Raw genomic sequence first — 16,019 nt, 5'->3', positions numbered from 1 at the left:
ATGAGTTTTTATACCAAAAAATACCAATCAACAGTTTGAACCATCTACTTGTCAGGGACTTTTCTGGATTTTTTAGTCTTTTTTTTTTTCACACGGACACACACCCCACACGCTCACGCGGTAGTGAGATTTCACCACCTATGGGTTGTCAAACCCTTGACCAGTTGTTGAAACTCTTGTGAGTTTACCACCAGGGCAAGAATAATGACCCCTACTTTTGTTAGGCAATTGTAACAATTCCATCTGTTGCATGAAAAGTGGCAGCTGTAGAAAACAAGGCCCAATCAAGGATGAATTGGATCGTCCTAATCGTGTGATTTTTGCACGGTACCATATGATATGTGTTCTGAACTTAATGGACAGTTCAGATCAATCAATTGGATTGAATAAGGGTCCCAATGCAACTAGGAGATCAATTATAATTTATTGGGCTCAGAGAGTACTGGAGCATTTCTCTGGATGATATCCAAACGTTAGTCTTTCCTTATCTAGATTGTTGAAGATAGACCACAGCCACAAAACCCTCCGTACGTAAGATGGCATCCACTAACAAGCTGAAATCACGAGCGGTCACTAAATCGAATGCAACAAGACTTTTTTTAAAAAAAAAACAAAGGGACAGAAGAAAAGAAAATTTCATTGTCTTCAAGTGGGCCAATGGTTCAATAATTCGAAGATATTCACAGAATGCTGGGGCCTCTGTTCGTACAAGTGGTCCATTGGGTCAATAATTCGAACCGTTTATCCCTTGGGCCCAACAAGGATGATGATCATGCCCAAAAAATCCTTATAGGGCAATCTAATACTCAATCCGTAACTAGGAGATAAACGGTTGAGAAGAGTACAGGGACGGTCCACATTCAACCGAAATATATAAGTCAGTGATTCTTTTGTAGAATCTTCCAATGTTTGAGGATACTGAAGAACTGCCTGCAAATGGTGGCTGGCATCGGACCAGTGGTTTGGATGACTAAACAATGGGGCACACCTACAAAAACTGAATCTAAATACAGACTTCAATGAATATAATACAAAAATTGAGAATATGATACAAGCCTTGTGCCACAACAGCATCCAAACAAATTTACTGGCCCACAAGACAATTATGCCCATAAATCCAGACTTCCCACTTAGTAGGTCAATCTGCAGATGGGCCATATTTAAATCATCCAGATCAGATGATTCTAATCCTCCATTTAAAGGCCAACGTTCATAGAGCTGTACTTGTCCACGAACAAATTGCACCAGACTGATAGTCTACATTTCAAGTTAGATTTACACAGAGGAAATCCGACGGCTACAATTGTACATGAAACAAAAGGTTTCCAAAGCAGTCAGTAGCAACAGAATGTTAGCTGCTAAGAAGGTGAGAAGTGCCCATGAGCCAAAAAGATACTTCTTTACAAACCTCTTAGCCCTAACATCCCATCTTGCTTCGTAGTATTTATTGATGTCGTTGATCGCTTTGTCGAAGACCGGTACCTTGGTCGCCATCGCGCATTTGCTCATGCTGTCCCAAAGCATCACGACATCTGTGTCGCTCTTCAGATGATTCAAGACGATTCCTGCCTCCCTCAGCAACTTCACGTCCTCCTCAGTGTCGATGATCCCCTTCATCAAATCCGTATACCGCGTGAGTGCCATCTCCTCCGGACCGACTGACGCCTCATATGAAATGAGATTCCGCATCACGACCTCCGTGTTCTCGTCCAAATCGATAGTCGGTAGATAGAATGTGGTGGACGGGAGGTCGAATTCAATGGTGCTGAGGCCACCCTTGGAAGGATGGAACTTGATGCCGGCATTGGAGAGTTGGGTTACGCTGGGGATGGTGAGTTCTTCTACAAGAGGCGTCTTGTCCATCTGAGAGGGTGACGAATCTACATCTTCCGCTACTTCTTCCACCAATGCTATTAGATTTTGAAGCCTGTTTTTTGTGGCAACGCCGCGGATCCTTCCGATAATTTGCAATGGGAGTTTCAGCATGACCTTCATTCCTTTCAACCTTGAAAACCATCTTATGCATCCAGTGGGAGCCGAGCAAAGACATGGTAATGCATTCGAGATAGATGTGAAGGCTTCCCTTAAACATCCTTCTTTCTCTTGTTCTTGTTTTTCCACTTGGTCCTCAATCTCAATAGAGATCGTGATTGATCCTCCTCGGTTTGTTGCAGGCACGAGCGTGTAATACAGAAGCTCCAGCAGGTGATGACCTCTACCAAGAAATTCTTCTTCGTTTGAAGGGAAATCATCCATTGCTTTGATGGGAGAAAGAACTTTGTACAAGCCCTTCACCATCATGGCCAGCACCTTATTTGGGTTTTCATGTTGGTGAAATCCAAGGAGCTCTCTAAGTAGAAAGAGAGGAATCTGGTTCTCCAACATGATAATGTCTCTGAGGATTGCACGACAGGCTAATTTCCGTCCTGTGTAATCAATCATATGCGACATATTTGAAGAAATTGTAGTGAGTGATGCCCCCATCTCCGTGTTGACTGTCTGTAGGTACTCTAACAAGAATGCAGCATCGACCGCCAACATCCATGCTAGGGTTTCTCCGTCGAAATCCAAGTATTTGTAGTAGTTAGCCCGGATTAGGCTTTCATGCTCCATGAAGCGGGCCACAAGATCCCGGAACTTGCCAACATTGAGTCGTGTCTCGGTTCTTCGCGCCGAAGAGAGCTTGTATCGCTCCATGTCAAAGAGGTCTGATCGACGGTGATGGTAAGGACCTAGGGCGACTTGTTGAGGAGCATAAGCCTCCACTTTAGCGGATGCCAGGGCTTTGGGGATGGTAAAGATGCTGACCGGTATTCCTTCACTGTCTTCGAATTCTGCCTCAATGCTTCGACCGATCTGCTCGACCCACTTGTGATCATGCCTCCATTGAGGTGAATCCAAGGCCTGTTCCTCTGAGGCCATGGGTTTTTTGGAGGGTGATCAACGGGCCATTGAAAATGTGAGGACATGCATAAATAAGATTTTGGACGGCCATTCTCATTGACTATTCAAGAGGAAAACTGTGGTGATAGTTCATTACAATATCTGAAGTTGGTGGACAAAGGAGACGAAACACAATCCTATCCGTCTCTCCTTCTCTCCAATAATTCACAACGTGACTCGTTCCAGTCACTCGTACGTCTATTCCACTCTACTGGATTTCCAGCGAGTCGGAGTCTTTAAACACCGTCAGCAGATTGCGTACTGAGTAACTGAGAAGGCTTAATAAACTCTGTGGGGCCCAATGTAATGTATTGTCTTATCCATGCCATCCATCGATTTTACCAGCTTATTTTAGGACATGAGCAGAAAAATGAAACATGTTCAAAGCTCAAATGGACCACACCACAGGAAACACCTATCATTGAAAACTTCCTGGGGGACAGGTTTTGGATAAAGCTGTATTTATGTTTTCCCCGTGTTTTGGTCGTTTTCCCTTCATCTATGACTGCGTGACCTCATGAATTGTGGGCCCAGAGAAGATTTCAACAATGACCGCACTTGAGCTTCTGATATGTTAAAATTTTGAATTCATGCCTTCAAATGATATGAGAAAACGTATGGATGGTGTGCCTAATACACTGATATCCATGATAGCCACATAGAGTTTACTCAGTACCAGTGTACTGAGTGGAAGCGGATTGGATGATGTACCACACACCAGCTATATAGCTGCTGTAGGTACGTGTTGTGCGAAGACGTAAGAGCTCCCAGTTTAGGAACGGTTCAAAGGAGATCAAAGTTAAGTGAGCCCCACAGTAATGTATTTATTATATCTACATTGTTTATTTATTTTTACAAATCATTTTAAAGCATTATCCAAAAAATGAATCATATCCAAAGATCACCTAGACCACACCACAAATAGCAGCGGAGATGATGACTTTCACTGTTAAAGAATTCGTAGGGCAACCATATTGTTTAATTTCCATACAATCTGTTTATAAGGTCACGAAAACCTGAATTAAGAGTGGATATAACACATGCCTCATGATTAGACCCATAGAATTTGCTGACCTCGATACAATACAGCAGCTATATAGCTCCTGTGAGGAACAATATTCAATCCGCTTCCGTACTGAGTTACACATCACGCAACTGCTTATTGACTTACAGAGCAAGCTGACTGGGCCTATGATGGAAGACTAGATCCCGGAAAAAAACAATATCTTAAAGACAATCACACCTCATACTAACAAGAGAGTCGACTAGTTGGGACGCGCAGATTGCGTCCTAACCCCGCCCGGACGGTAATCCATCCGGGCAGGGCTCTGTTGGGCCCACGGTGATGTAAGATTTTTATCCACCCTGTTCCTCATTTTCCTCAAATCATTTAAAGATATTGTACAAAAACTGAGGCAGGTCCAGGCTCAAGTAAACCACAAAGTGGGGATTGAACATCTACCATTAAAAGCTTCTTCGGAGCTGACGAAGTTTCGGATCAAGCTTATACTTGTGTTTTCACTTCATCCATGTCTACATGATCTTATGAATAGGTTGGATGGAAAAAAAAAAACATTATGGTGGCCCTTAGAAAGGTTTCAACGGTGAGTGTCATTATCACCGCAGCTTCCTTTGGTGTGGTCCACTAGAGCTGTTGACCTGCCTAATTTTTAAGACAAAACCTTAAAATGATATGAGAAAAGCGATGAACGGCGTTGATAAAAAACTTACATCATGGTGGGCCCCACGGAGCCCTACCCGGACGGATTACTGTCCGGGTGTAGGATGCAATCCCCGTCCGACTAGTTGATTACTTTCTTTGGAAGCACGAGCCACATGAACCGTAGCGGCGATTCTAGCTAGTGGTCACTTTTACCTAACCTTAGTAAGATTGTAGGGTCAAAATAGCTATTTGTCAGTCTATTTGTGACAAATGCTAATTGTGGGACACATTTAAATGAAGACCCAAATTACCAACAACAATATTCTTTTAGCTGGAAGCAGATTGGCTGGTGACCTCAACACCACCCATATATCTGTGATCAGACTTTGATGCATGTGTTTTATCCATGTCTTCTATACATTATGCGAGTTCATTTTAGGGCATGAGCCCAAAATAAAAGTATATCCAAAGTTAAAGTTAACCACACCACAGGAAAAAGTGAGGATAATGACATCAACTGTTGAAACCTGTTTATAAGGTCACACTGACCTGCATGGAGGGACTGTTGAAACCAGTTTACAAGGGTCACTCTGACCTGCATGAAGGGAAAACAGAAATACCAGCATGGTCATGAACTTTTGTAGTCCCAAGAAAATTCTAATGGCATTGAGTTCAATCCCCACTGTTTCCCGGGGCATATTCTAAATATACTTCAATTATGGGCTCATATCCAAAAATATGTTGCCAAAACAGATGAACCATGTAAATAAAACACAAGCATCACGGCAGACTCCACGAAATCCGGTCACCCAGGAAGATTACTACCCACCCAAATGAAGTGGCTTATCACCACCAATTACTTTTGCTATGAAGGTAGAACGGGACCAAATTTGTAGCTCAACTGGAATTCTGTGACTCCACGTCATGGACTGGCAATCGTCGTAGTTGGATGCTACTCGTCCAAATTGACTTGGACTCGATGCAGTCTGATTCCATTGGGCACCACAAGGTAGCATTGAAAATATGCATGATTAGGTCTGACTCAGCCCAGTCTCGAACCAACTCAGGAGCCACTGAGTCGGTCTGAGCGGCAGTCTCCAATCCATGATGTACCGGACGCATGTTTTGAAAACCGAGTCATCTCGAAGTCCATCGTGACTTCTGACTCAGATACAATATTAAATGATATTTTTATAAGGAAAATGCTGCCTAACTGCCATAGGTACCTACCAGGAAAAGAATTAATTTGCATGAAATCCATGCTGTCCATCAGGTCCATCACCCCTATTTAGCCTTGATACCAAATGCCAAGACCGATTCAAAACTTAGGAGAGGAACTCATAAAATTACACTTTAAAAGGACTCTAATTTTATGTGGCATCGCCCACCTGACTTTTGGACTAGTGTGATTATTTTAGTTTATTATTATTTTATTTTATTTTTCTGACGATCAGACGGCATATAAACACTACAGTGGGCCTTAGGTAAAATTAACAGTGGGCATTTCATTCTAATCTTTTCTTAAGGTGGGGCCAACCCAAGTTCTTTTATGGTCATGATATTTTGGGTTCTTTGAGGAAGATGGACGGCAAGGATTTCAGGAAAGTTCTGCCCAGGTCCCTTTCTGTGCGGTGGATGGACGCGGATTGTGAGCTGACAGCGTCAGTGGCAAGGTGGCTACTGACAATGCTCTATGGGCCTATCATAATGTATGTGTCCTATCCATGCCATCCATCTACTTTTTAAGACTATTTTATTGCATAAACCCATAAACGAGGCGGATCAAAATCTCATATGTACCACACCACAGGAAAGGGTGGTGATTGAACACTCACTATTAAAAACTTCACAAGGGCCACAAAAGTTTTAGATTAAACTTATATTCGTGTTTTTTTTTTTTTTTTTTTTTTAATCTCCATCCAGGTTCAAGTGACCTAATCAACAGGTTTGATGACAAATAAACAATACAGTGGACCTTAGGAAGTTTTTAATGGTGGGCATTCAATCTCCACCTTTTTCTTGTGGTGTGGTCCACTGAAGATTTTGATAGCCCTCTTTTTTCCTATGATATACTATAATGATCTGGAAAAATATATGGACGGCTTGGATAAAATACACATACACCATGCGGGGCCTACAGAGTATCGTCAGTAGCCACCTCGCTACTGACGTTGTTGTCTGTACGCAATCCGCGTCCGCAGTGGATGTACCTAGGGCTGAAAGTCAAGCAGATTGGGCCGGGTTGGTGCTCAACCCTAACCCAACCCAAGGCTCCTATACCTCAACCCTAACCTAACCCAACCCAACCCAATCTCGGGCTGGGAATTCTTAACCCAACCCAACCCAATCTCGGGTTGGGAATTCTTAACCCAAGCCCAACCCAATCGGGCTCGGTTGAGTTGATCAGGTTGGTCGGTTATATACGTGCTAATATTTTCGTTATTATATTAGTTTATTATATTTCAATATAAGACTTATTTTTTATATTTATAATTTTATTAATTATATATGTGATTATTCATTATAAAGAACTTCATTTTTTTTTCTTTAAAAAAATAAGCTGAAATATAAGACAATTATTCCTTTAAAAGTCATGTAGCATAGCATGAAGTCTATTTGGGAGAGAGAAATCTGGCATATCTTGTTAACTCGAGTCCTCGGAAATGATGTGGACAAATGAAACTCGACATCACTAGTGTACCTTCGACACAAACGATCCACACTCAATTATAATTTATAAGTAACTTATATATTGATCGGGTTCGGGTTGGATCGGGCAACCCAAGACCTCAACCCAAGCCCAACCCAAGTTTTATCGGGTTGGTGTTTCTATAGCCCAAGCTTAAGATCAGATTCGAAATATCCTACCCGAGCCCAACCCAATGACGGGGTTGGTCACAGGTCGGTTGGGTTGAACCCGCCCAACTTTCCACCCTAGATGTACCTAGCTAGGTGCCCTTCTAGAGAAAAAAAAAAAAAAACAAAAAAGAAGAGGATCATACGGCAGGACTATTATGACCATTGCCTTTATGGTCCAAGTTGGCTAACCCCCAAAAAAATAATGCAGTAAATAATCCAGCGTATAGCCCACGTTCAACGTGACAGAAAAGCTAAACATTGGGCAGCTACAATGTGGGGTCCATCAGATCAGCAATTCGTATGCCTAAACAGCAAACCCGGAAACGGATTGGCTACTCCCCCTGCTACCAGCCAATGGCTGGTGCTTTGTGGGCCTCACCATGATGTATGTGTTTCATCTATGTTGTACATCTATTTTTGTAGATCATTTTATGGTATGAGACAAAAAATGAGATATATCTCAGTCTCAAGTGAACCACATTAAAGGAAACAGTGCTGAGTGAACGTAGACCATTAAAAACTTTTTAGGGGCTATAAAAGTTTTGGATCAAGCTGATCTTTGTTTTTTTCCCTTAATCCGGGTCTGTATGACCTAATCAACAGATTGGATGTCAAATAAACAGTAAATTGGGCCTTGGAGGATTTAAATGGTGGATATCCAATCACTATTGGTTTCCTGTGGTGTGGTCCACCTCAGATTTATATCCCTCTCATTTTTTGAGGTAAAGCCCTAAAATGATCTATAAAATGGATGAACGGAATGAATTAAACACAAACATCATGGTGAGCCCCACAGAGCACCGATCACAGCCAAGGTGCTGCTGGCAGGGGGAGTAGCCAATCCGCTTCCCAGCAAACCCACCTTCACATCGGCTGCTATTCATTTCATTCCAGACTTCCCCGAAGATAAGGTACGGGAGGAAACCACGCATGGAATCGAAACAATCCATGGTGGATGAAGCATGCCACCATTGGGAAGCACGCACAGCCACTGTTTGGCCCTCCATAACAGAAATATCAAAGGTTATACTGAAATGACTCCGCACTTAGCCGCCAGCTCACCGAAAACAAATAAATAATCCAAAGATTCTCTGTCAGGCTCTTACGCTGAACAACAGCGAACGCACCTGAAGCCAAGTAAATTTCCCGTGCTTGGGATTCATCAACCTATACCTTACAACCATCCTGTGAAGAAATGGCTCTATCCTTTTTTATTTCTTCTTGCTCCAGCGTATGTTTCTTGAATGGACTAGTGGAAGCTACTGCCCTCCATGGGGACAAATCTAGTTCTAAGCAATTTGTCACCCTCAAATTCTTTTCACGGTATTTCAACTTTTGAAGTTTTTCTTGGGAAACTATCAGAAAAATCTTGCCTAAAAATAAAATTATTTATTATAAATATGAATGGACTAGTGGAAGCCATTGTCCTTCACGGTGACAAATCTGGTTCTTAGTAATTTATCACCCACAAAATGTTTGCAGGATATTTGCAAAATTTGAAGTTTTTCTTGAGATACTATCAGAAAAAGCTTTTCTAAAATAAAAATATTTATTATAAATTATAAAATAAATTTAAAATTTGAATTTATATTCAAATAATAAATTCATTGATGTTTTTAACTATTTTTCAAGTTAATATTATGAGAAACGCCAGTTATTCTAAAATTTGCCAAGATTTTGAAAATATAGATATTATATATTGAATTTCTTGTGAAAAGTTCAAATTTTGTATTGCTGTGTGCTGCATCAGGTTGCTACAACAGGTGCACCGCACAGCCCCATTTATTGCGTCAGACACAAGCATCATTGGGTCCACGTATTTTACTACTCCAGCGTTGTGGCACTTTTTACACCTTTCACCACGGTTGACGATCAGGAATACGCTCATGGACATCGCCTTCATAACTGCTATCGTCCTGCCGTTACGTCAAATCAGCATAATCCAATTTTGTTACTGCCCAATAAAAGCCCGATAAAAGTACTTTACAACCCGGGACACATCTAACACACATAATGTGATGCCAAAATGTGGCTCATCCTTCACCGAGCTCTGGTACATAGATCGAATCCCATGTCCTACATAAAAGGAAGATAAAGGAGCCACATTCTTCACCGAGCTCTGGTACATAGATCGAATCCCATGTCCTACATAAAAGGAAGATAAAGGAGATCCTGGCTAGAGTAAGGAACCCTCCGATGCTAAAGTCAGGTTAGGAATTTGAGTCTAAGTTGAGTAGAGTAGGTTTAGGGTGCGAGATATTGCTTATCTTTCTCTGTTGTAATGTCCCCTATATATACATTCGAATTGAAATGAACATGTTAGATAAGCTCGGCACAGTATCTGCCATCACATGAGAGCTACGTGCGCGCTATTGTCGGCCATTATCCGGAGATCGTACCCTGGATGACGCACCAGATATGTGTTACAGAAGTTAATCACTTAGCATAATCTTCGGCCATGTTCTCATCCGAGCTGAGCTTTACTCATGGCTGTCTAAACTCATGAGCGAACTTATCCTGGTCGGATTCTATGGGTCGGATGTGTGATGCCTTCTTCCGGGTTCCAGGTCGGTGCTAACGTTCTACAAAAGAACTTAGAATCGGGTCGAGTCAGAAGTTACCAATCCGAAGCTTCGCTTGTTGATATCTCTAAGTCAGCCTTGGTATGGCTCGGCTCAGATTTACCCATAACAGAAACCCCATACTGTAAGACATGTATCCTAGTCTGTACCATTCCATTAGCTTCCGTGGTCCTTCCGGTCAAATTTCGGCAACCTTTGCACCGTATCCGACGATTACGCGCGATCCTAAACCAGGTCCCGCATACCAAAGTCGGTTCTAATTGAAACTTGTATCATAGCGACCGCGTCGTCGCCGCGGTTCTAACACCGCGACTCGCACACCGAACCAATACCCAGGCTAGAAGATGTCGGTCTGCGTTTATTCTGAAGAAACGCCGCGCGTTGCGAATCTCGAGGGAATCTCTATGATATGTCCCATCAATCAATGTCAAGTCCAAGCCTTACCTCAAGTACATCAACCCATCCCTACTTTTGCAAAAGTCCACTCTCTTTCCACCTCACCACTCCTCTTTTTCCAAATTTCAACCACAACCATACCACTTTTACAAATTTTCAACCCAACCCATCACCCATCACACCTCACCCATCCATATCATCTCTCTCTCTCTCTCTCTCTCTCTCTCTCTCTCTCTCTCTCTCATTTCTCAAATCTCCCAAGCAACTCAAGCCTCACACGTCCAACCCCTCTCTCCCAAACCACAAGTGTGATCCACCTTCTCATCTTCCATCTACACCCTCTCATCTCTCATCCACACCATCAATCTCCCATCAACCTCCATCAAAAGGCAAGTTAGGGAGCATTGGAGTCTAAGGGACTAAGAAGAAGGAAGATAAGGTGAGTAATTTACCGTTACTTTCAATTTTAGGGCCCACTTGTTGGTGGGACCCATTTGGATGTATGTGATTTAATCAAGAGGGGCCCATAGTGGCGGGGTCCCTCTATCTCACCGTATATTTTTTTTTCCTCTCTCTCTCTCTCTCTTTCTTTGTGATGGTGTGGATCCCACCAATATGTGTTATATCTACCCGTCCATCTACATTAGATAGTGTGGCCCACCCTATTGCAGGTGATGATCCACACCATCCACTGTTTGGATGGGCCCAATACATCCTTCCTTCTATATGTTATATTTTATATAATATATACATATATATATATATAATATAATATAATATGTATTATATATATATATATAATATAAGATATATATTATATGTATATATATATATATGTTGGTGGGCCACATCCACGTGGGACCCACCACAATGATGTGTTTATGGAAGTCGTCCAGCGTCCCTGGACGCTGGACGTTGGCAACAGTGAAGTATTAACTGACATGGGAGTGTACTACCAAGCTAGCCAAAGAGAAGGGAGAGGTGGGCCACTCATGCAGGCCCCACCTTGATGTTTTTATGCAATCTAAGCCGACCATCTTATTTCCCAGGTCGTTTTAGGCGTTGAGCCGAGAAATGATCTCAATCCGAATTTATGGTGGGCCATAGCATAGCAAACAAGTTTCCTACCATTGAAATATACTCTGATGTTGTTGTACATCACAAAACCATTCAATATTGGTCTTGATAGGTTTGTATCGAGCCACAGGGACCAATGGCTGGTGTGGATCTTGCTGAAGTGGGCCCTGCCTGGGAAAAACTGCAGAAAAATAACATTTTCAAAAAAAAAAAACAAACAAAGCAGCAGCAGCAATTGCTGCCACTGATAGAAGGCGCAAGCAGCGCCTGCACTGGCTGACGGCGGACGACCGGCTGGGCCTCACGGCTCCAACTGTGGGCCCCCATCGTGATGCGTTTCGGCCATCAACACCATGCATTTGATGGGTCCCCACGGAACAGGTGGTCACCCCAAAGATCAGACGTATATGGAACTCAGGTGGACCACACCATTTAAAATCATGTGAAGACATGCTGAAACATATAAAATCAGTTGGTGGGGCCTACCTGAAATTTGGATGCAGCTGAAACTTGGTCTGAACGGTCAGCCAAGTGGGACTCAGATAATGGGTGGGCTGGATCTGTGGACCACATCACGGTGGGCCCCAGGTTTGGGTGGCCTCATCAACAGTTTGAATGGCAAATGAACATTACCGTGGGCCCTGGTCCACGTGACCTTATAAACAGATTGGATGACAGATAAATATCACGGTGGGCCCAAGGTCCACGTGACCTCATGAAAAGGTTGTATGGTAGACAAACATCACAGTGGGCCCTATCCAAGGTCCACGTGACCTTATGAATAGATTGGATTGCAAATAAATATTACAGTGGGCCCTACCTTGGTCCATGTGGCTTTATGAACAGTTGGGTGGAAAATAAACATTATGTTGGGCCCTAAGTTGGGTGGAAAATAAACATTATGTTGGGCCCTAGGCTGGGTGAAGAATAATCATTATGGTGAGTCCTACTTAGAACCCACCTATGTATGTATTGTAATCCACACATTCCATTAGTCGGGCTCCATCATGATGCATGTGTTTCATCCAACTGTCTAACCATTTTGGAGATAATTTAAGGCCCATTGTTGAGGCCCATCTTGATGTATTGGTGGTCCTTGTTGAGGCCTACCTTGACTTGTATAAGGCCCATATTATGAGGCCCATTGTGAAGTATGTAAGGCTCGTGTGAATAGGCCCAACTTGATGTATTTGTGGCTTGCCCACTAAGACCCACTTGAGATTTATGAGCCCATGGTTTGAGGCCCATTTGATGTATTTGGGCCCTTGGGTCGAGGCCCAACAAGATCTATATAAGGCCTATTACAACGTGATTCTACCATGGTTCATGTGTTGACTATGGTAGTGGGCCATGCCTTGGGAACAATGTTGGTTTGACGTCCACATTGCAAGTACAATGTTGGTTAAAGGTCCGCATTGTCACTCTCCCTACGGCCCATTAATAGGCTCATACATGTAATGTGTAGGCCGTCTAGGCCCATATTCGTTTTGATCAGAGCCCATCACCACATAACATGCTTAGTATAGATTCATGATTCATGATCATACGCATCATATGTATGCCTGATGTAAGGATTGATTGATCATTGCACATGCCTTCGGGTAGATGGTTTATGGGCTCCCTGATAGGCGGAGTTGCCCCATATAAGTGCATGGTACACGCAGGACTGTTGCATGACTGATAGTGTGACTTATGCACTTGCATTTGTGTGATTGTAGTTACTGTATGCCCTAGCGACATCAGGGCCATAACCTCCACAGACACATCGTGGATGGCAGGATTGGATACCGAAAATATTTAGTTCTAGCATACGGGCGCCATAGATGTCCCTGGGTGAAAATTCCTAAACCCGATGGTACCAGAGGATGACTCTAACGTCAAGACCGAGTGGATACACGAGCGCGCGAGGGCCGTTTACCAGTAGGCCGCATCTCCCACTGTGTCATGGTCGGTTGGAAAGGGGTGTGACCTTACCCGCCTGAGTGAGGGGGCAATTTCTAGGTTGAGTTTGACCAGCTTGAGGAATCGGTCCGCTATCGACGAGCTGGGCCTGATATTGGCAGGCGAATAGTGAGGTCTCTTCCACCCTCCCAGTTGTGCGTCCGGATAGGGGCGGCAAGCTGGCGTAGAATGTACTTGACCCCGATGATTATCCATACTGAGAACCGTACTATTTGATGCTCTAGTGAGGAGCTGCATTGATATGTGGATGAGGATTGATATGCTTGACTTGCATTCTGCATAGCATGGCCTTGGTATGGCTGATTGCATGCATGTGTTCATCAGCATGATCCCACATTTTTCTGACCTTGCATCCTGAGCACGCTCATATTACGCACACACTTACACAACCCTCTAAGATTTCTATAAGCTTATGCACGATTGATGCGTGCAGGTGACGCCAGGTCGCAGCCGTAGCATAACAGCAGTAGGAGTGTGCGGTCGAGCCTTTGGAGTTTTTGTTATTCGCATTATCTTGTATTTCCTTTCAGACGCATTGTACTTAAAGTTTTTTATCATAGTGGATTTTGTGATGTTGTTCTTGTGTTTATTGTTCATGGGTTATGCTTTTGGTTATACTCATTACAATTAAACTGATGATTTGAAATCCTCCTTGTAGCATCCCAGGATCGGAACCTGGTGTATGGGTGCCGGGAGCCGAGAATGGGGTACTACGGAGGCTGTCTGCGCTAGATTCGGCGATGGAAAATTTTGTGAGCCCGGTTTCCGAGTTTGGGGCGTGACACATACTATCTGGGTCTGAGTTCGGACTCGGAGAGTAATTACCTTGGAAAATGAACCGCCGCTCACCTCATGATGACTAGCCATTAAGGCCGAGGCGAACAGTCACAATGATGACTCTTCGTGATCCGGGCATGGTACAACGGCAGCCATTTCTTATGTATGAGCCACTGGACATCAAACACGTGGCCTCAAGCGAGAAGCCGAATTGGCTGAGTGAATCGGATGACGCTACATGGACTTCAAGAGGTGAATAGCCGTCTACGCATTGAATGTTGTTCAGTTCTGACTGCGTAGGGCTCGGTGGATGTCAGATCGGACGAATTATGTGCCGCCACGTATACGGTCAGGCTTGGAACATAGCCACTTCAGCTTCAGAGATAGCTGTCCATCATGATTGCAGATGGTTGACCTAGCTATATAAACTCCCCCACTCTTTCATTTGAACTCACCCGCATTTAAGTTCTTTCATTTTTTTCTTGAGAGTGTTTGTACTGCGAGAAGTTTTCCCGGAGAGAAGTTTACTGTGAGTATCCCTTATCTCTTACTTCAATTTCCATTCTTGCCATGTCAAATGACTTGGATGAGGTTCGGGTAGTTGAGGACAAGTCTGAGCCGGGGAGCACAGACTCCAAACGTTGGGACTCGGAAGGTCCCTTTGAGGCTATTCCTCTCCACCCTCCAGCAAAGAAGACCGCCAAATGGAGGTTAAAGGCCATACCAAAGGATCAAGGAGGATACTTCGGGATCCGTCTGGAAGGGCCGTGACCAGGCCTTTAGGAGGTCGGTCCGATGTAGCTGTCCCTGGAGGCTTGGTTCTAGTCGAGTCTCAGATGGCCTAGATCCGTGCCGAGTACCAAATTCCTAACTCTGTACACATCAGAGCCCCTTCCACTCTCGACACTCCCAGAGATCCAGTTGATGGAGAAGTGGCAATCTTCATCTGTGCTCTCCAGTGCGGGCTCCAATTTCCCGTTTATCCCTTCGTGCACATGCTAATGATACCTCTGAAGCTGGCGCCGGGTCAGCTCGTCTCGGATGCCTGACAAATATTGGTTTCTTCCTACATCATCTGGCGACAGCTAAAGAACCAAGATTTTTCACCAGATGAATTCCTGGCTATGTATCAAACCAAACATGACTCAGGCGAGTCGTGCTGGTAATATTTCTTCGCGAGAGCCCAATGTACTCCGGGCCTCGTCGCCAGACTCCCCTCTTCTAACAAGGATTGGAAGGGGAAATGGTTTTGGGCTTCAGGAGAATGGAATGCCTCGGCGTCTGACCTCAAAAATCTACAGGCCAGAGTGCCCACAAAGTTCGCTAACCCAAGTAGACTCCTTTAAGATCTGTATCGCTTTTTATTTCCTTGGCTCGTCCTTTATTCTACACTTTGTCTCCTGCCTATAGATTATTTAAGAGGTCCTCTAGAATTATCCTCTTTCCTCCGAGCCCAAGTGGCCAAGGCTCGACTGCTTAAGGAAGAGGATTGTGTCTGACATAGCCTCATCAGTCCGGACAATCTTATCCAGTCCGGTTTTAGTAGATTTAAGCCTCTCCCTACTGCCTTAGGTAAGCTTCGTGACTTCATGCATAGTTTTGGTTTCCCTTGGTAGACAGATTTGACCCAAACTCATATGATCAGGTATGGCCGAGGCATCAGGCTCCAAAAGAAAAAGGGGGGTGATGGCATGTCCTCCTCTTAGCGTCATTATGGTGTCTGAGCCCCGTGTTAAAATCATGGCGAGGAAGAAGAAGAC

General features: G+C 43.8%; 1 protein-coding gene across 1 annotated transcript; it reads right to left on the bottom strand.

Moving 5' to 3' along the window:
• Positions 1 to 1,275: 1,275 nt before the first annotated feature.
• On the bottom strand, positions 1,276 to 2,922 carry LOC131254904 (putative UPF0481 protein At3g02645). Its single transcript, XM_058255607.1, has one exon. It carries the CDS (start codon positions 2,920 to 2,922, stop codon positions 1,276 to 1,278), a length of 1,647 nt encoding a protein of 548 aa, XP_058111590.1.
• Positions 2,923 to 16,019: the final 13,097 nt, after the last annotated feature.

The sequence above is a fragment of the Magnolia sinica genome, chromosome 9 (genome assembly GCF_029962835.1).
Source record: "Magnolia sinica isolate HGM2019 chromosome 9, MsV1, whole genome shotgun sequence".
Taxonomy (NCBI): domain Eukaryota; kingdom Viridiplantae; phylum Streptophyta; class Magnoliopsida; order Magnoliales; family Magnoliaceae; genus Magnolia; species Magnolia sinica.
This window is presented reverse-complemented; position numbering and strand designations above follow the sequence as displayed.